Genomic DNA, 20,543 nt, shown 5'->3' on the forward strand with positions numbered 1-20,543 from the left:
AGCCCATTTCCCTGCGGGCTCCCATTCATTCGACGCACTCATAGAGAACAACATCCGACATACTCACTCTATAGGTATATGGGTGAGAAAGTTCCGTATAACTCTACATTCACCCTGTATCATATACACTAACACCAATTCATTTCCAACGCTTAGTCCCACAGTCACTCTTCTGTGGGGTATCTTTTGACTTCGGCAACAGCATCGAACTTATCCCAAATTATACACTTTACCGTGTATCAGTCTTTTAACCGACATTCTCTTCCCGCGAAATCCAATAATCGCGACAAGACATAGTCCGAAACTGTGGCCTGCGGGCTACCGGTTCCCGTGGTACCAGATTATGTGGTTGTCTGGTATGACCTCATGTCATATCATTCCAAGGAAAGGCAAATCATTATAGTCCCGGCAGACTGAAGGTACTGGTAGCACATCTTTTACTCCGCTTTGCAGTCATTGAAGACAATTACTTACCACGCTCGTTTAAAAATAAGTTTTAAAATAAGTCGTTATAAATTAGGATTTGTTTTGCTTTACGTACAAAAAATTGCCGACACAGAATATAAGGATTCGTGTCCGTTATTTCACAGCCTTACTCACAACACCACTAATTATTAAGTAAAATGGCAAAACAAGAAATAATCACTTACGTATATCATTATATGTAAGTCATTATTAGAGTGATTAAAAGTAATACAGACGATTGTCGAGTGCTTAACGTGAACACCATCCACTGGGTAGACTAGAGACGGTCTACCAAGCACCCCTGAATTCTTCTATGAAGAACACAGGTGGCAATTTTTGTACATGGCTGAGTCGGTCCATGTACAAGCACTTTGCTGAAGATCTCGATCTATTTAATCTCTTGCCATAGTAGCCCCGTTGCGGAATGACAGGCAGCATGGGATCAATCCCAATGCAAATCCCGACAAAGAAAAAGCAATCACTGGTCTAAAGTCAATAGAAGGGGCGACTACCCCAACATCAGGTGAAATCAATCTTCCGGTATACCGGAAAGTGACCACCCTTATGATGCCATGAAAGAATGCATTATTTGAAATGCAATCCCATCAACTAATGACCCATTCCAGTGCATTCCTTAACATCTTAAGGCCCGCACAACCACACTATGAATCAGTATATCAGATAATGTGACAAAGGATATAGAAATTTCGAAAGTCAATTCGAACCCAATAATTGCCCCGACAAGTTGAGAGGTGGACCTCAATCATAAGTCGCATAGCATGAAACAATATGAATCCTGTTCACGTGGCAACAGCACCGAGAACTTCCCTGAAGTAAAAGGACTAAATCACTACAAGTCTCCTGTCAGGCAGAGGAGTCTTTCCCGATCGCTCATCAATTACACCAGATTCATTCTTAGACCATAAAGACCGATCCACGGAATAATAGGCAACTACCAAGTGTCAACCTAAAAATTCCCCAACATATACTGGCGCCCTACTTCGCGAAGAGTAAGAGATACTCAAAGGGTTCAGGAATCCAGCATTAGTTGCTGTGTCACATCACCCAGTGACATCTGTTGAGTTGGCAACAGCACCGGAGAGAGAATCCAGACATATTTGGATATATCAGTCCTTAAACCAACATTCTCTTCCCGCGAATTTGTGTATAAACCACAGCCTACGTAGTAGGTCCCGAAGGAACCTCAACCAACTGACCAGCCAATACAAGTCCTGCGGGCAACTGGCCACCCGTAGTGCCATATTATATGGTACTCTGGTTAGACCCCATGTCAAATCATTCCAAGGAAATGCCGAGGATAAATTTGATCATCACCAGTTTTTAGCCCCGGCAGACTAGAGGTATTGGTAGCACCTCTTTTTTACCCGGGATATTGCTTTGATGTTTGAAACAACAACTCCTGCAGTAACTGTGTTGTGAGTTTCCCATACATTCTCACTAAGACGAATTTCCAGTTTTCATACAATAAAATATAAAGCCAGACTATTATGGATGTTTTACAAGTGGTTATAATGGACCGATGTAGCTTCGATTTTTTAGTATGTGGAGATTTGTAAAGTACATTAGTATATATTACAGAGTTGGTCTTCTTAAAACTGAATGATAAAACTAATGTTGCAAGACAATTAAAGAACCAAATGTGTGTTTAAAGCTAAAATATAATTTCACAAACCTAAAAATTATTCACGCCGACTTTGAAAAAGTAGATAATGTATGTAAGTATGTGTAAATAGATTTGCAACAAATTTTATGATGATAATATATGCAGCCTTAGTTATGATTCACGTTTTATAGGAATGTGTGTAATTGAACATTGATGCATACATCAGCACTTACATTGGTGGGTTGCTTGAAAAGTAATCAAAAAGTGATTAAAAAACAAGTATTCCGCACAAAAGCAATGAAAATGTTTCAAACTTAATTTTTGTTAAATGACACTAAGTATTTCTAATAAACAGAGAATATTTTGAAACATAAGGACAGCTTGATAGCTTTAAAATAAGGAGCCCGAATATTCTTACAATTTCTTGGTCTACAATAAACATTTTGAAGAATTGCAAATGGATTGCAAAATCCATCATCAGAAAGCATAGTGAATTGTCAATTAACCTACTTGCATTGATACCAGTGTAGATATTATTCAACGTATTATCATGCTTCGTTTTGCCAATTGCATTATTTTTACAAATTAACTTTATTAGCCATGAGATTATTGAACGTGGTGGCAAGAATTTATATCTATCAGTGATTTTTATTTAATGCTAGTCCATTAGAGCGTATGGAAACTATAATCAAACTTTTGTAATAAATAAATTCTATCAAACTGGATTTTTAAGACATCAAGTGTGTTTCAAAACTAAAAAGAAAAACACCAAAATAATTTAAAATTTATAACGGCAACAACAAAAATGATTTATGAAAATTACTTTATAATGCACCCAATGTTGACCCTCACATACGCACATACATATTTTTTTGAACATACGTAAGAATGCTGACTGCCCCAAAATGCTTAAAGCATATTTGTGGCATGCTTTAACCAGTAGTTGTGTGTTAGTAATAAATTATTGGCCAATATTAATAATAAACAATTTCCGAAAAATATTATGCATTCCACATTACCTTAAACTGAAAATGTTGCACATGCGTAAATTACTTTCGTTTAAAGTTTTGATTGTGAAAATTGAAAATCACTTTTATGTATAACACATGAGCAAATGCAAATTTAAGTGAAATATTTATTGCGTTTACTAAGGTATAATCATGTGTTGCGATTATTGTAAGTGAAAATGTTTATTATAATTTTTAGTATTCAATTTTTGATTGTAATTGAAGTTGAATTGATTTAAATCATTTTCTTAGGTATTACAATTGTACAAATTTCATCTGTTGGGGTCAAAGGTAACATTTTTGGGATTTTTTTATAGATTTTTATGGATCAATTTTGTATTATGTAAAAGGAATGGATTTACAAAATAATCCCTAAATTTGTTTTCGTCTTTTTCTGTTAACTCGGCTTAGAGTATCAGAGGCACTGAAATATGATCGCATCAACCAAAGCGCCTATCTCAAAGTAGTGGCTAGATCGATTTTATGAATGCAGCATGATTTGAATTAGAATAAAAATACTAACAATATGAATCTGGGATGCAAACATTATCATTTAGGACACCGCCATCTTAGTCTGAAGTTTCTAAAACGGGTGTTGTCTCGGCAACTTTCTCTTAAAAGCTATATGTCTTGGTCTCCAGCAGACTTCATAATGCCTTCACTAGTTTTCTATGTAGACAGCCTTGCATCTCTGAAGGCTCTCATCTCAAACATTATATTACCGAAATGTATTCTCATTTGAATTCATTTGCTGACTCAACAACACATTTTCGGATAAACATGGGTGCCAGGCCAACAAGAAATTCGAGGAAACTTTTTTTAAGTTTTCTAAAAGAAATGGATCTTTGAAACCATAGAAATAACAAGGTGCCAAATATGTAGTAATTATCGTGTGAAAATCGGAGATATATTAATATTTTGGTTAGAGAGTTTTTGACCGTTTTATATATCGAACAAATCCAATTACAGAGGAAGTTTTCATTGTCGTTCGTTCATTTTGTATAGTTGTGGGCGTAATTCAGTGTGCCAATAAGAATACGTACCATCGTACTAAGTCTCCGACGTATTCATTCTAAGATAGCTTCTTATCCTGCTTTTATTGCGTTCAACCTACAGATTTTTTTCCCATGTATTTAAGTTAGCCCCCGCGCTCCCCGATATTTGCTCTTTCACTACCGATTATCGCCGAGTGGCCCATATGATACCACTGGTAGAGTATTTGTTTATGGATCTCTTGCAGTCCAATACGTGTTTTGATTTAACCTTATTATTATACACATTCCACGATAGCACGGACTTTCGCCTGATCGCTAGTCTAGTGATTAGAAAGACGATTGTATATTTCGATTTACGGGTTTTCAACATTTTGTCTTCCAGTTTAGAGTCATCCATATATCAAAAGATTCTCGCATGGGGTTTCAACATTTTGTCTTCTAGTTTAGAGCCATTCGTATATCAAAAGATTCTAGCATCGGCTTGCTCTAATGTTCCGGTAAATTATCATCTCATATCCGTAACCCATGTTTCACAGTTCCCGGTATCCGACAGAGCACGTCTAGTGTTTTGTATATAACTGTCCAGTATATATTGATGGGACTATAATTGTCGCTTCGTATCTTACATGCATTTCGATCTGGTAAATGTGTATAACGCTTTGGTAAACATACTTGTCGAACTTTTACTCAAGCAACATCGCCCCCGGGGCATGTTATTTTATGAACCTATAATCATATTGCTGTTTCCGGGGAAAAGAGTTGCTTCCAATAGCTCTGGTTTGTCGGATAAAGTTGTCGGTAGGTTCTGTCCTGGCTGGTTTTTTGATTGGCTGTGATTTAAACTAAAACACGCGGTTAGGGACTTTTGGTTAATTTTGGACTCATGCACTAGTTTCTAGGAACGGCTGTGAATTAAAATTTTGGACATGAACTGATAATATAAAGAGAAGTTCTTGAAAGATTGATAACTGTTGGATATTTGTGGTATCTGATGGAAGAAGTTGGGTGATGATGCTGAATGCTGGATTTGGTAATCTTTTTATATATGGGTATTTTCCTTCATGGTGGGTGTGTTTGGAGTGTTTTCTAATCATGCTTGACTAAACACAGTAGGTCATATTGGCAAAGGAAATAAGTCTTGTCAAGTTACATATATATGGAGTTCATTCTTCGGTCTTTCAATTCTCTTTAATTCCTCAACTGGGCTACTATGGCAAGAGATTAGATAGCTTGAGTACTTGAGTAAAAAGCTTGTGAATGAGCCATACTGTCATGTACAAAACTTTCAACTTTCAAAAAATATCTTTTAGAAGAGTATTTATTGTTAACTTTCGTATTACCGAACAAGACTAAACAGAATAACAATTATAAGAATTATCTTCAAAAATTTTCCATTATCATTTTAAACCAATAGTTGTGTGAATTTATTTATTATCATCATATAAGCTCTTTAAGCTCAAAAAATATCTAAAATACTGCAATGTCGGCTACTGTAGTTCTATAAAGGCGAAAAGGAATGACACACTTGTAAGATCATACATTTGCAAATACATTTATGCTGCATACTCAACATAACATATCGAATTACAAACATTTCTTAAATACTCAATGATTTTTCTTAAAATACCAGCCGTTAAGATATAAAATTAAAAACACCATGAAGCTGTTAATGAAATTAATACAAAAAGTCAAATTAAACATGCTGCTACTAATACAAAGCGTTGCTGCAAACAAAAAGAGCAAAAATAATACAAATTACTAACATGAACACATGAATGAACCTTTTAAAATAGTTAAAATGACAATAAGGACAAAGTACAACCCAACAAAATACCAGCAGACAACCAAAACATTGAAATGATAATAAAATAACAAAAAAAAAAAACTAAGCGACAACGACAATACCAAAAGACAAAACTAAACATTGAATCCATTGAAGAATTATTCTCCCTCTAAGGAAAAATCACCAACAAAATGCTCGCACTCCACACTAAATATGTTTCCTTTTTTCCTTTATTTAATTTTTTTTTTTTCGTTTGAAACAATTTATTGAATTGAAAAATAACATGAAATAAAACAAACAACCAGTCAATACAATAAAATGAAACATAAACAGCAAAATAAACAGGAAAATACAGAAAAAAAGAAGAAAACTTAAGTAGAAATCTTCTGAAGAAAGCAAGAAAAAAATTAACATGATGCAACATTAACATGGGCTACTAAGGTAGTTGCAAACAAAGTGGTCACCACCAACTGGCCAAGCAACTGCAACTGCATACATAACAGTCATCCACTACTCATCCAGTCAGGCTAAAACAGCTAACAAAACAGCCTCTCAACATTGGTATGTGGTGTTAAATGTTGAACGTTAAGGACAACAAGGTGTAGAAATATATGAGTATTTTATAAATAAATATTGTAACGAAAAATGTCAGAGATGTCCAAAGTAGAAAGCAAAACATATAATGTATGATAATGGGGAATAGAATTTGATTTTTTTTAAAAAGTAATCTTTATTTTAAAGTCCAAACTTCTGAATTCTTAATAATAATAATAATTTGATTTATTTATACAAAGTTTCAGTTCAGTTCTAGTTCAGTTCTAGTTCAGTTCTAGTTCAGTTCTAGTTCAGTTCTAGTTCAGTTCTAGTTCAGTTCTAGTTCAGTTCTAGTTCAGTTCTAGTTCAGTTCTAGTTCAGTTCTAGTTCAGTTCTAGTTCAGTTCTAGTTCAGTTCTAGTTCAGTTCTAGTTCAGTTCTAGTTCAGTTCTAGTTCAGTTCTAGTTCAGTTCTAGTTCAGTTCTAGTTCAGTTCTAGTTCAGTTCTAGTTCAGTTCTAGTTCAGTTCTAGTTCAGTTCTAGTCAGTTCTAGTTTCGTTCTAGTTCAGTTCTAGTTCAGTTCTAGTTCAGTTCTAGTTCAGTTCTAGTTCAGTTCTAGTTCAGTTCTAGTTCAGTTCTAGTTCAGTTCTAGTTCAGGTTCTAGTTCAGTTCTAGTTCAGTTCTAGTTCAGTTCTAGTTCAGTTCTAGTTCAGTTCTAGTTCAGTTTCTAGTTCAGTTCTAGTTCAGTTCTAGTTCAGTTCTAGTTCAGTTCTAGTTCAGTTCTAGTCAGTTCTAGTTCAGTTCTAGTTCAGTTCTAGTTCAGTTCTAGTTCAGTTCTAGTTCAGTTCTAGTTCAGTTCTAGTTCAGTTCTAGTTCAGTTCTAGTTCAGTTCTAGTTCAGTTTCTAGTTCAGTTCTAGTTCAGTTCTAGTTTAGTTCAGTTCTAGTTCAGTTCTAGTTCAGTTCTAGTTCAGTTCTAGTTCAGTTCTAGTTCAGTTCTAGTTCAGTTCTAGTTCAGTTCTAGTTCAGTTCTAGTTCAGTTCTAGTTCAGTTCTAGTTCAGTTCTAGTTCAGTTCTAGTTCAGTTCTAGTTCAGTTCTAGTTCAGTTCTAGTTCAGTTCTAGTTCAGTTCTAGTTCAGTTCTAGTTCAGTTCTAGTTCAGTTCTAGTTCAGTTCTAGTTCAGTTCTAGTTCAGTTCTAGTTCAGTTCTAGTTCAGTTCTAGTTCAGTTCTAGTTCAGTTCTAGTTCAGTTCTAGTTCAGTTCTAGTTCAGTTCTAGTTCAGTTCTAGTTCAGTTCTAGTTCAGTTCTAGTTCAGTTCTAGTTCAGTCTAGTTCTAGTTCAGATCTAGTTCAGTTATATTTCAATTCTAGTTCTATTTCAGTTCTAGTTTTAGTTCAGCCCTTGTTTTAGTTCAGTTCTTGATCTAGTTCAATTTTGGATCTAGTTCAGTTTAGGAGTTTAAAATTTAAAATTAATAAAATGTATTATCAATCAAATCAATATTTTTGGGGCCACACATTGGTAATTTGCTCTTATTGTAAAGGACAGTTAATGCAAAACTCAAACATAACATGAAGTGCGTGTGCCTCTTTACTTTTAGTGCAACATTCTGTGAACTGTGATATCTTGTCAATGAACGAGAAAAGGTGTCACTTCTTAACAGCATACGGTCATATCAACTGTTTCACTTTATAGACCAAGTACAAGAAATTAAAAAAAAATCCAGATCCTCCTGTAAAACAACAACTGAACTAAAAATCCAAGAATAAAAAAAACTAAACAAATAAAACGACAACTACTACAAAACAGAGGAGAGGGCTTAACCCAAAACATACGGCTAAGTACGTTAATCAATGTTTGTAATAAATTATCACAACAATATAAACTATACAAACAAAACAACACACTCCAAAACTCTCAAAAGCATCATTGTCGTCCTCAGCTTCATCATCATTATCATCATACTTAGAACGTTTTGTATTTATCCCAGAAACAGAAAATAAAGATTAAAAAAACAAAAAGTTATACAAAGAAGAAAATTGAACATATAAATGACATAAAAGACCAAAAGAAATGAATTGACCAAGGAATCTGGAAACAAACAGTCCACAATAAACTTAAAACATAAAATAATACACTAACAACAATAGCAGGAACAAGAAGAAAACATAAAAATGTGACTACATGCTGTGACATCATACTAACAGAACAACACCATCTCCAACATCACTACCACCACCATCACTACCACTATCACCAGTTGGCAGTTGCTTCATTCCATAAACAACAACAACAGTCAAGCAACAGTCATATCAGCAAAAGAATGATACACTGGATTTAGTACAATCAGCACCCTTGAAACCCAAAAAATTAATAAAAAAAAAACTAAAACTCCAGCAAAAAAATAGTTGATGATGACAACCCAGAAAACATAACCAAACAACCAACAGCAACAAATACAAAACTAAAACAGACCAAGAACAAGATAACATTTTATGTGAATGAATGAATACGTTTTTATTATGGATTTCTTATTTGTTTTACTTTTTCATTTCTAACCATAGAATTTAAGTTACTTTTAGCAGTCGTCCTGTCTGCACTTCATACTTTATTATGATACCCGGTTGGAAAATGTGATATAAAATTGAAAAATAATTTTGACGAATAACAGAGAAAGTGTTCATATTCCTTCATTCGTCGTATTCCTTCATGTAAAGTCAGAATATAAAACATCAGGCATGGAGAATTTAAATTTTGATATACTAGTACTAACTTTAAACATAGTACTAAAACTAGTACTAAATTAATTTTCCATTAAGCTATAGGCCAGACTATAGACTAGACTATAGTCTAGTCTATAGTCTAGTCTATAGTCTAGTCTATAGTCTAGTCTATAGACTAGACTATAGACTAGATTATAGACTAGACTATAGACTAGACTATAGACTAGACTATAGACTAGACTATAGACTAGACTATAGTCTAGACTATAGACTAGACTATAGACTAGACTATAGACTAGACTATAGACTAGACTATAGTCTAGACTATAGACTAGACTATAGACTAGACTATAGACTAGACTATAGACTAGACTATAGACTAGACTATAGACTAGACTATAGACTAGACTATAGACTAGACTATAGACTAGACTATAGACTAGACTATAGACTAGACTATAGACTAGACTATAGACTAGACTATAGACTAGACTATAGACTAGACTATAGACTAGACTATAGACTAGACTATAGACTAGACTATAGACTAGACTATAGACTAGACTATAGACTAGACTATAGACTAGACTATAGACTAGACTATAGACTAGACTATAGACTAGACTATAGACTAGACTATAGACTAGACTATAGACTAGACTATAGACTAGACTATAGACTAGACTATAGACTAGACTATAGACTAGACTATAGACTAGACTATAGACTAGACTATAGACTAGACTATAGACTAGACTATAGACTAGACTATATATAGGCTTGGAAACAATTAAAGCTCGTGGCCCTACTTATACCCACGCAACATGTACGCTAAACATTCTGTATCATTTATCAGAAAATTATTCGCAGTCAACAATAATATTTTTTGTTACTTTGTTTGTTACTGTTTTCTACTGGGTCCACATTTTGCAACATTTCAAACAAATGTTCTCCTGAATTAAAAACAAAAGGATCCCGGCGAGTTACAAATCAAAATACATTCACTAACTCGAACGACAGCAAACAAAACTGTGCTACAAGAAATATTTCTTTTTCTCTTGTTCTCAGCATAAAAACTCAACAACTGCCATGTTGCTTGTATGCCGTTCATGTTGTACGTTATATGTAGTACATTCATGTTGCAGACATAAAACTAGGAATACGAGAGAGAAACATTATTCGAGACGTAAGTAACATTTGTTTGTGGTAAAAGTGTATGTTTGTTTGTTAGTAGAGTTGTCTGATGTGATGTTACAACAATTTTTATTTTGTATTTTGCACAATGTTTTTTTGGTTGTATTTATTTTTTTGTTTATATATGAGAAGACTACCAACTACCAGCAGTGGTAATGAGAGTATATAAAATGGTTATTAAGATTGGAATTTAAGCTGTTGCTATTGCATTACTTTTCAATATCTTTATATTCAATGAATCAGTTCAGAAAGTCCTATTCCATTCACTTCGGAACTTAAAAATTTGCAATAATTTTCTTTATATAAAGCATGTCAAGAAAAAATAATATTATTACCATTGCATGCCACAAAATGTTTCCATATCTCTTTATATGTATTACTAAATTTACCAAAAATGCTATCTACACTAAACAAAAACAAAAAACACGAATAAAAAAGTATATAGAAAGCATTGTAAGGATATCCTGATAACTTTTGCCTTGCTGGTTTCCGTTACTAAGGACAACCACATATAGATTAGTTAAGGAAAGTAAAAAACATCCAACTTATGCTAGCAAAAGATGATTAATAACCAGAAATAAAACAAAAAACACAAAAAGAAGTTATGCACTAATAAATATGTATATAGAGACATAAAAAACTGTTACCAAAAAAACGAAAACTTCCTGGTAAATTTTTTTTAGATGATTATTTTCCATTTTTTAACCAAAAATAAAAAATAAGACAAATGAACTTAGTGCGTGGTCTGTTTTACACTTAATTTAAGCTGAGTGTGCAGCATTTCCTTTTATTCTATTCTTAACAAATTTTCACTTTTTGTTAAGTAAAGACATCCAAAGCAGAGGCGTAAGTGAAAAAAGGTACATTTTGATAAGCAATCGTAGTATTTATGTAAATGCTATTTTTTATAGATAGATAGATAGATAGATAGATAGATAGATAGATAGATAGATAGATAGATAGATAGATAGATAGATAGATAGATAGATAGATAGATAGATAGATAGATAGATAGATAGATAGATAGATAGATAGATAGATAGATAGATAGACAGATAGATAGATAGATAGATAGATAGATAGATAGATAGATAGATAGATAGATAGATAGATAGATAGATAGATAGATAGATAGATAGATAGATAGATAGATAGATAGATAGATAGATAGATAGATAGATAGATAGATAGATAGATAGATAGATAGATAGATAGATAGATAGATAGATAGATAGATAGATAGATAGATAGATAGATAGATAGATAGATAGATAGATAGATAGATAGATAGATAGATAGATAGATAGATAGATAGATAGATAGATAGATAGATAGATAGATAGATAGATAGATAGTAGATAGATAGATAGATAGATAGATAGATAGATAGATAGATAGATAGATAGATAGATAGATAGATAGATAGATAGATAGATAGATAGATAGATAGATAGATAGATAGATAGATAGATAGATAGATAGATAGATAGATAGATAGATAGATAGATAGAAGATAGATAGATAGATAGATAGATAGGATTGGAATGTCCTAATGTGTGTATAAGAAATAGGAATTTCCTATTGTTTGTACAGTCATTTCTTATTGTTTGTACAGTTTATGACGTATTAAATTCATTTCATATCACATTCATTATTTCCATACTAACGGCTCTGGTGTAATCTTTTGTTGTTTTCTCCTGGTAGTTTTTTTTTTTTGTCGACATACAAGAAAGTGGTGGAGTATAATCATAATAAAAAATTGCTGATTTTGTCAACTGTTCGCATTTGATAAAATTATTAGCTTACAGACTTGTTGTTTTTGTATTACGAACAACTTGCTCTTACTGTTGGTGCTGTTTGCTTTCCACATTTTTTTTTTCACTTTTTTTATTTATATGCAAATTTCTTTTTAATTTAGCGTCTTGTTGTTTTTACATTAAAGTCATTTAATAAGTTGCTTTATTTTTGAATTTCATATACTTTTTTTTTATATTTATTAGTTAATTATATATTTTTCATTCTGGAAATTCCTTTAAAAAAATTAACAATTTCCTGTGAACGTGGTTGAAAGATGTTAATTAGAGAGAAGTCTGACTTCTTTTTAATTAATAAATTAAAATGTTTTAATAGGATTTTGAAGCATGAGAGCAAGGCAGTAACATCTTTCGACTAACATTAATATATTATTATTTGTTACATCTTGGGAAATTTTAGTTAATTGAAAAATGGTTGAGGTTATGTTACTAAGTAAGATTTTTACTCTGGAAACATATGATCAGTATTATCTTGATTTATTATAGTCTTATATTAGTTTTTTTGCAGAATTTTTTACTATAGCCAGTTGACCTACATCTCTGAGAAAAAAAGTTACGCCGCTGTACGATTTAAGCGGTAACAAACCACACAGATTGATAACATGTATGCTAGATATTCAATTTCCTTATATTTTTTTAATCCTCAAAAGCAACAGTCATCCACAGTGTTATACATTAAGTGCAAATGAAGTTGAAATTATAATATACACGTATGGCAAAAAAAAAACGTGTACATTTGAAAGTAATTACAAGTAATAAGTTAGTTAGTTAGTAGTTAGTTAGTTAGTAGTTAGTTAGTTAGTTAGTTAGTTAGTTAGTTAGTTAGTTAGTTAGTTAGTTAGTTAGTTAGTTAGTTAGTTAGTTAGTTAGTTAGTTAGTTAGTAGTAGTTAGTTAGTTAGTGTTAGTTAGTTAGTTAGTAGTTAGTTAGTTAGTTAGTTAGTTAGTTAGTTAGTTAGTTAGTTAGTTAGTTGTTAGTTAGTTAGTAGTTAGTAGTAGTTAGTTAGTAGTTAGTTAGTTAGTTAGTTCGTTAGTTAGTTAGTTAGTTAGTTAGTTAGTTAGTTAGTAGTTAGTTAGTAGTTAGTTAGTAGTAGTTAGTTAGTTAGTTAGTTAGTAGTTAGTTAGTAGTAGTTAGTTAGTTAGTTAGTTAGTTAGTTAGTTAGTTAGTTAGTTAGTTAGTTAGTTAGTAGTTAGTAGTTAGTTAGTTAGTTAGTTAGTTAGTTAGTAGTTAGTTAGTTAGTTAGTTAGTTAGTTAGTTAGTTAGTTAGTAGTTAGTTATAGTTAGTTAGTTAGTTAGTTAGTAGTTAGTTAGTGTTAGTTAGTTAGTTAGTTAGTTAGTTAGTTAGTTAGTTAGTTAGTAGTTAGTAGTTAGTTAGTTAGTTAGTAGTTAGTTAGTAGTTAGTTAGTTAGTAGTAGTTAGTTAGTTAGTTAGTTAGTTAGTTAGTTAGTTAGTTAGTTAGTAGTTAGTTAGTAGTTAGTTAGTTAGTTAGTAGTTAGTTAGTTAGTTAGTTAGTAGTTAGTTAGTTAGTTAGTTAGTTAGTAGTAGTTAGTTAGTTAGTTAGTTAGTTAGTTAGTTAGTTAGTTAGTTAGTTAGTTAGTTAGTAGTTAGTTAGTTAGTTAGTTAGGTAGTTAGTTAGTTAGTTAGTTAGTTAGTTAGTTAGTTAGTTAGTTAGTTAGTTAGTTACTTAGTTAGTTAGTAGTTAGTTAGTTAGTTAGTAGTTAGTAGTAGTTAGTTAGTTAGTTAGTTAGTTAGTTAGTTAGTTAGTTAGTTAGTAGTTAGTTAGTTAGTTAGTTAGTTAGTTAGTTTAGTTAGTTAGTTAGTTAGTTAGTTAGTAGTTAGTTAGTTAGTTAGTAGTAGTTAGTTAGTTAGTTAGTTAGTTAGTTAGTTAGTTAGTTAGTTACATCTACTTCTATGAGCACATGCCTCCGTATTCTAAACATAATGCAAACCATACATTCACCTTACAACAAACATTCGTGCAGAACAAACAAACTTTTATACAGATTTTAAATGTATGACAAACAAGCACATTTAGACGACAGATTTGTTGAAGTTTCATTTCAAAACATGAATAAATTTATTAAAAACATTTTTAAATGTGCAAAACTTTCGGACCTCAAAAACTAAAAGGATTCATAGAGAATAAACAAAAATATTATAAAGACAACAGCAACAACAAATAACTAATGAAATTGGACACCAAAGCGCCAGTCAAATGAAATTTAATAAATTAATGAATGAGCAAATGTATGTGTACAAATCTGTGTATGTTTATGTATGTATATGGTAGATTTGATATCTTTTTGATACCCCAGAGCCACATTCATCCACACACTCATACATTTCGTACATTTATGTAAATTAGTTATGTAAAAGATATTGTGAATCGTATGTGGTTACACAAATGAGTGTAAAATATTTGTTGTTTTCACAAATTTAACCCTAATTGTTGAGCTTAATTAAAGATACAATCAGTCTTTTACTGATACGATAAAGGATAATGAGACAAATGTGATGACAATGATAAAACGGAAATTGAAATTTTTTGGTGTGTTTATGATATCCAAAATTTTTTGTGCTTTTAATTTACTTATATTACCTTTTGATATTTATACAAATCAAGTTGTATGGGGAACATTTGTGATTTGCAAACTAAGTCCTCTGTGACATTACTACAGGCTGCGAAGACTCCGAATTATGTTACTGATTCCTTCTCTTCTTCTCCATTTTATCCTGGCTTTTTGGGTGAAAATATAAATGTCGATTTTTTTCAGAATAGGGTATTCGAAATTAGATTCGTTCTTACTTTCAAAAGATGAGCAAAACGAGCTTGGACAGTGGCTGGTCTCATAAACATATGGTTGTATTCTTTAAAATCACTGGTAATGTTTGAATAAGATCTAACCGCCAAATGAATATATACTTAATCCAAATAGACGTATAGCGTACAATTTTTTTTCACACAAATAGCGAACATCTAAAATTCTATGCTGTCTGTCTACCTTCCTTCTTATAGTTCATTTAAAGTCACGTTTTTCCAAGTTTTATAAAGGTAAACGTTTAAGTGTGTATGTATGTACGTTTACCGCTCTTACAGCTCATAAGTTTATAAAATCTTTTTTAAAAACACTTAATAGTTTAAGGACATTTTTCAATCTTTTGATGATGTCAAAGTAACAAAAATTATTAGCTTTAACTTTAATACGACAACAAAATATTGTCTGTATATAAAGACTAAGAAAATTCATAAACAACAAAACACCAAAAAAAAACAAAAACATACGAAAATCTTTAACAAAAATTTACAATCTCCCAGACACTAAATAAAAGGAGGCTCAAAGACCCCATAGATGTTTGTATTAAAAAACCAACAAATACACACACAAACAAACATTTACACACATATTCAAAAAGCGGTGGACTAGCGTTTTTAAAAGGCTTATGTATGGGGGTCCATATGGAGACCAACTGGTGAGGTGTTGTTTGGTGAAAAATTATGGAAACATACTTCTATACTAACTGCAGGTCTAACACACGCCAATACGCTTTTTTTAAAGTACGAGTATTTATATTTCTTTAACAGTATTGGTTATAAAAAAATGCAAAAAAGTTTAAATTCATAACTTGCTTTAATCATGGTGTGGTCCATGTTGTGTTAACTATTTCCTAAGGTGTCACACACTATGGGTGGTCCAAGGCAATTCCATTTTTTTTTATTCTTCATCGCCGTCGTGTGTGCCTCATCAGTTTGGTCTGTGAATGTAAGTGTGAATGCTTAAAATGAGTTTGACAATTTATATTTTGTTACCCAATAATAATATGAGAATAGAATAACTGGATTTAGTTAGATGTCAATTTTACTATTCCTATTTTCGAAATATGTCAAGCAGCTCTAGATAGGACCTGGACATTCCGAAGTATATATAGGTTCAGTTAATTTACATTGTACTCCCCGAAATTTAGTTAAAAACAATTTGGCCCACCATGATTTTTTCCTCATTTGGACATTACTTTTTTTATTCGTGAAATCATAAAGGTCCCAATAAGTATACATATACGAAGTTTTAGCGAATTCCTATCAAAAGCCAAGATCGTTAACTTCCTTTTTTGTAAGGAGGACGATACGACAATTGATATTCGTAGTCCATGTTAGGACAAGAAGTAAATGTTCTCTAGAACACAAAGCTAGTTTCGTTGCAGTTGACATCCTTGATAAATGAAGAATGTTTCGAGGATTAATTCTCTTCGAATTGTGTTAGCGGCCTGGAAAACGAAGAATATTCCTGGCTGATGGCCTGAGATCATTTATGGTAGAAATACATTGTGCTTTTATTATCAGCATATATAACTATCTCGATTCTCATAAGAAGTTCCTTTAATATCCTCCTTTGATTCCCCCGGGGGATGTTATCTTGATGAAAGACCCCACCTTGGTGTGATTGCAATCCCGGAGAAAAGAGATTCTACCAGTACCTCTAGTCTGCCGGGACTATAAACTGGTGATGTCAAATGTATCCTCGGCATTTCCTTGGAATGATTTGACATGGAGTCGAACTAAAGAACCACATAATTTGGGTTTGATTCTCTCTTCAAATGACTCAGGTATGTGTACAAAGCAGCATTTATTAGATTCCTGAACCCGACCTGAACCCGGTCGTGTAGCGGACCGCCGGTATAGGCGTGTGAGAGTTCAGTGGTTGCCTATCATTCCGTAGAGAGATCTTTATGATCATGGGGATGGAACTGATGCTAAAATTGGTGAAAGATCGGGAAAGTTTACGTATATTGGAGATTAGTACTGATTTAGTATGCTGCTGCTATCTCAACAGGATATATTGATTCAATCAATTATTGGGTTCTGTTGACTTTGGAAATTCCTACATCCTTTGTCACATAGAGCAGTTCATATGGAAGGATTCTGATCCATTATTCTGGCTATTTCGGACTACCAAATATGTCTCTGTGTTTTTTATCGAATCAAGAGGGCTTCTTGATGTGTTTGTTCGACTAATGGTTGTGATTACCATCTGAGCGGGTCGTAAGCATATACCGGAGATTATGGATTCAGCAGGTGCGATGTTGGCATTTTAGTTAACCCCTCGCTTTCGAATCGACTGGTGCTTCTCAGCTTGTCGCAAGAGTTTAGATAGCTCGAGTACTTCAGCAAAGTGCACGTTTAATGGATACATATAAGATACACAATGGGGCGGTGGTGAGTCTTTAAAGAAGCTCACCCAGTGGTTGAAAAATACCACTGTGAAATAAGGCCTACGTGGCAGGTATTCACATAAAGCTGATATCTGATTCTATAACAATATATTCATTCTCGTCATTGCTCTTTTGCGTGGATGTGAGGCCTCTATCTTGTTTTCCAAATATCAACTTAATTATTTCCACGAATCCTTTATAGGACTCCTAGTTCCTTTAAAAAATGGACAGACTAGCTGTAGTGGGCGTGTCATCTATAAAGAACATATAAAGGAAATATTAAATCCGTATGTTTAAGACAATATAACAGTTAGAATCCTAAAATTTTGTCAGAGGCGCTAGGGGTGTTGCACCGCTCATATGAATTAAATAAAAAATTCGTAGGTCTGGTGTTTTAAGTAATTTTTCGACAATTGTGTTACTGTTAGGTATACAGAGCCTATCATATTTTTTCAAAGACGGACAGACAGATATTCTGTTCTAATATATTTTCTGGTTCAGCGATTTCAGGACTACAATACCAAACATGTTTGATTATCTGAAAATATTTTGGCAAAACTTCAGACCATAGGATGGAATGACATAGAAATGTTTGTTGGGTAAAAACAATATTAATCACAAACTCATACAAAAGGAAACGCAAAAGAAATATATAAATTAGAAAACCTGTAAAATCTTTAGTATGACTAACTAAAAAATAGTTAGTATAGTGTTATGTTGTTGGCCTCTCAATGTGAATTTAAACTTGGTACAAAAAAAAACTTATAATGGTCATAGATTTATCAACCAAAATTTTTTTCAATAACTTCCATTTTCTTTTACTTATTTTAAATAGAATAATATTTAATTGAATTTTTGTCATGAAAAATTTACTTTTTTTAGTTTATTTAATTGTAAAATTAAAAAAAGTCTTCAGATTTATTTGTAAAATGTTCTTTTGTGGTAATTTATTTTTTATGTTTCAACAAGTAACAATATTAAATAAAATTATGTAGCGTATTTTAGGCCATGCGTTCTCTGATCCAATCGAAAAATTGGCTAACACGAGTATAAACATCTGGACTGTTGGAGGCACAGAAGGCGGTACCATAAGAAACCACACCCACCTGTTTAAGTTTGCCATCTTTATTCATTACCAAAGGACCACCAGAATCGCCCTATTATGGAAAAAATTAAAAATCTAAAACTGTTTTAAAATGCTTAACTTGGCAAAAAACTTACATTACAAGCTCCCTTTCCGAAACGTTCTAAAGCGCAAATTTCAGTTTCCGTCAATTGTTGCATAGTTCTTTTACACCTTTCATTCGATATGGTGCGATATTCTAATTTTTGCAATTCCTTAGGATAACGCGCTAAAATACCATTACCGAAATGATGTACTGAACCCCAACCAGTCAATACGACTTGTTGTTTTTCACCAACGGGCTCATAATCGAATACATCGATAACATCAATACGTTTACCATCCATTTCAAAAGGTGGATCAATTTTCAAAATAGCAATATCGCTAGTAACTAATTCCTCATAGTTTTCATGCATTTCAAAAGATTGAACTTGACTTCTCATACCGGTTTTATCATTAAGATTATTTATACCGGCTACTACTGAAATTTTCGAAGGATCTTGGCCATTTACACAATGAGCAGCAGTAAGTATACGATTTGGCGAAATGATGGAACCACCACAAAAATGACCATATTGACCATTTCTACGTTTATATTGCATGGAAATTTGGTAGGGTATATACTCATCTGCGTCGACATTGTTACCACCCACAATACGCTCCTGAGAGTTGGCACTATCTAGCTCGTCCAAATAGGCTTCCACTAAAAAATTTCGAATAAAATACAAAAATGTAATTATTTTTACTTAACTTTAAATAATATTTATTTACAATCCAATACTCCATTACGAGGAAGGGCGGATCCCTTAAAAACGAGAGCCGCCAAAACTATAATTGTATACTTTACAAACATGTTACAGTTTCACAACCAAATTGTTAGTGTTCTCGAAGAAACCACTACTTTTTATAGTAAAAAGTAAAGGTCTTAATCAGGCCATCGTTTTATTCAAACTCTGAGGGGTGCTAAACATGTACTAATTAATTAACAAATGTTTTTCGATAATTTTGTACTAAATAATATTGTTATAAAACTTTAAAGCATTTGGAATTTAAATGTTACTGATAAATAACTTCTTTCGACTGTTGGTATGTTTAAAGTATTTCAATGTTAAATTAACCATAAATGACATATTTTAGATATTGTGTTGAAATGAGTTTTCTAGAACACCTACATATACATACATTAGGTTGTATTGAGTTTGAATCAAAATGTTATAGTTACAAATGGACAATTTCATTGAGTATTCGAATATTATTAAGACATATTCAAAAATTCGAACTTAAGTTTGAAATTACACAAGCTAAAGTTTGGAAAAACATTTAAAAACAATCTGACTTTCTTTCATGTACTTTCGGTGCTAAAACCAAATCTAATATCAATTCTTATACCCTACACCACTATAGTGGGGAGGGTATTATGCGTTTGTGCTGATGTTTGTAACATCCAAAAATATTGGTCCTACATCCACCTTAAAGTATACCAATCGGATCAGAATCACTTTCTGAGTCGATTTTGATATGTCCGTCTGTCCGTCCGTCTGTCTGTCCGTCTGTGTGTCCATGTAAACCTTGTGCGCACTCTACAGGTCCCAATTTTCAAGATAATTAGATGAAATTTGACACATACTCTTCTTTTGACCTAAGGACGAAAATGACTAAAATCGGTCCATTATTTCGTATAGCTCACATAAAACTGTACCCCCCAAAAAGGACTTCTGATCTCATAAATATGTTAAATGTTCTTGTATCACTCTAAAAATAGGCAAAATTTAGTTTTATATAAGTCTTAATGATACTGCTGATTTTCGTAATGATCGGGCCTCATTTGACCCTATCCCCCATACTAAGTCCCATTCAGAAAATGACTTGATGGTCAAAATTCACTTATAAACACTAATATCACAATGATATTCTTCATAAATAACTGATGTAGGCGTAAATCCCTCTACCAAAATAGGACTATATTAACGCCCTGCCCCCCATATAAACCCTCTTCTAGAAAATCGCTTTTTGTCAACAAATCGTTAAAATGTTTCTGAATTAAGGTAAAAATTAAATGAAATCTTTATTATTAAAAA

The 20,543-nt window shown here is 32.5% G+C and overlaps 1 protein-coding gene across 1 annotated transcript; it reads right to left on the reverse strand.

The window, feature by feature from the left end:
• Nucleotides 1-18,202: 18,202 nt before the first annotated feature.
• LOC119616441 (chymotrypsin-1-like) lies at nt 18,203-19,343 on the reverse strand. Its single transcript, XM_037972776.1, has 3 exons — nt 19,237-19,343; nt 18,564-19,168; nt 18,203-18,499 (listed from the first exon to the last, which is right to left on the reverse strand). The coding sequence occupies exons 1-3, from the start codon at nt 19,316-19,318 to the stop codon at nt 18,344-18,346; spliced, it is 843 nt and encodes a 280-aa protein (XP_037828704.1). The 5' UTR covers nt 19,319-19,343; the 3' UTR covers nt 18,203-18,343.
• Nucleotides 19,344-20,543: the final 1,200 nt, after the last annotated feature.

The sequence above is a fragment of the Lucilia sericata genome, unplaced genomic scaffold (assembly GCF_015586225.1).
Source record: "Lucilia sericata isolate MDLA Ls3-8-SP2 unplaced genomic scaffold, ASM1558622v1 Contig000072F_arrow, whole genome shotgun sequence".
Taxonomy (NCBI): Eukaryota; Metazoa; Arthropoda; class Insecta; order Diptera; family Calliphoridae; genus Lucilia; species Lucilia sericata.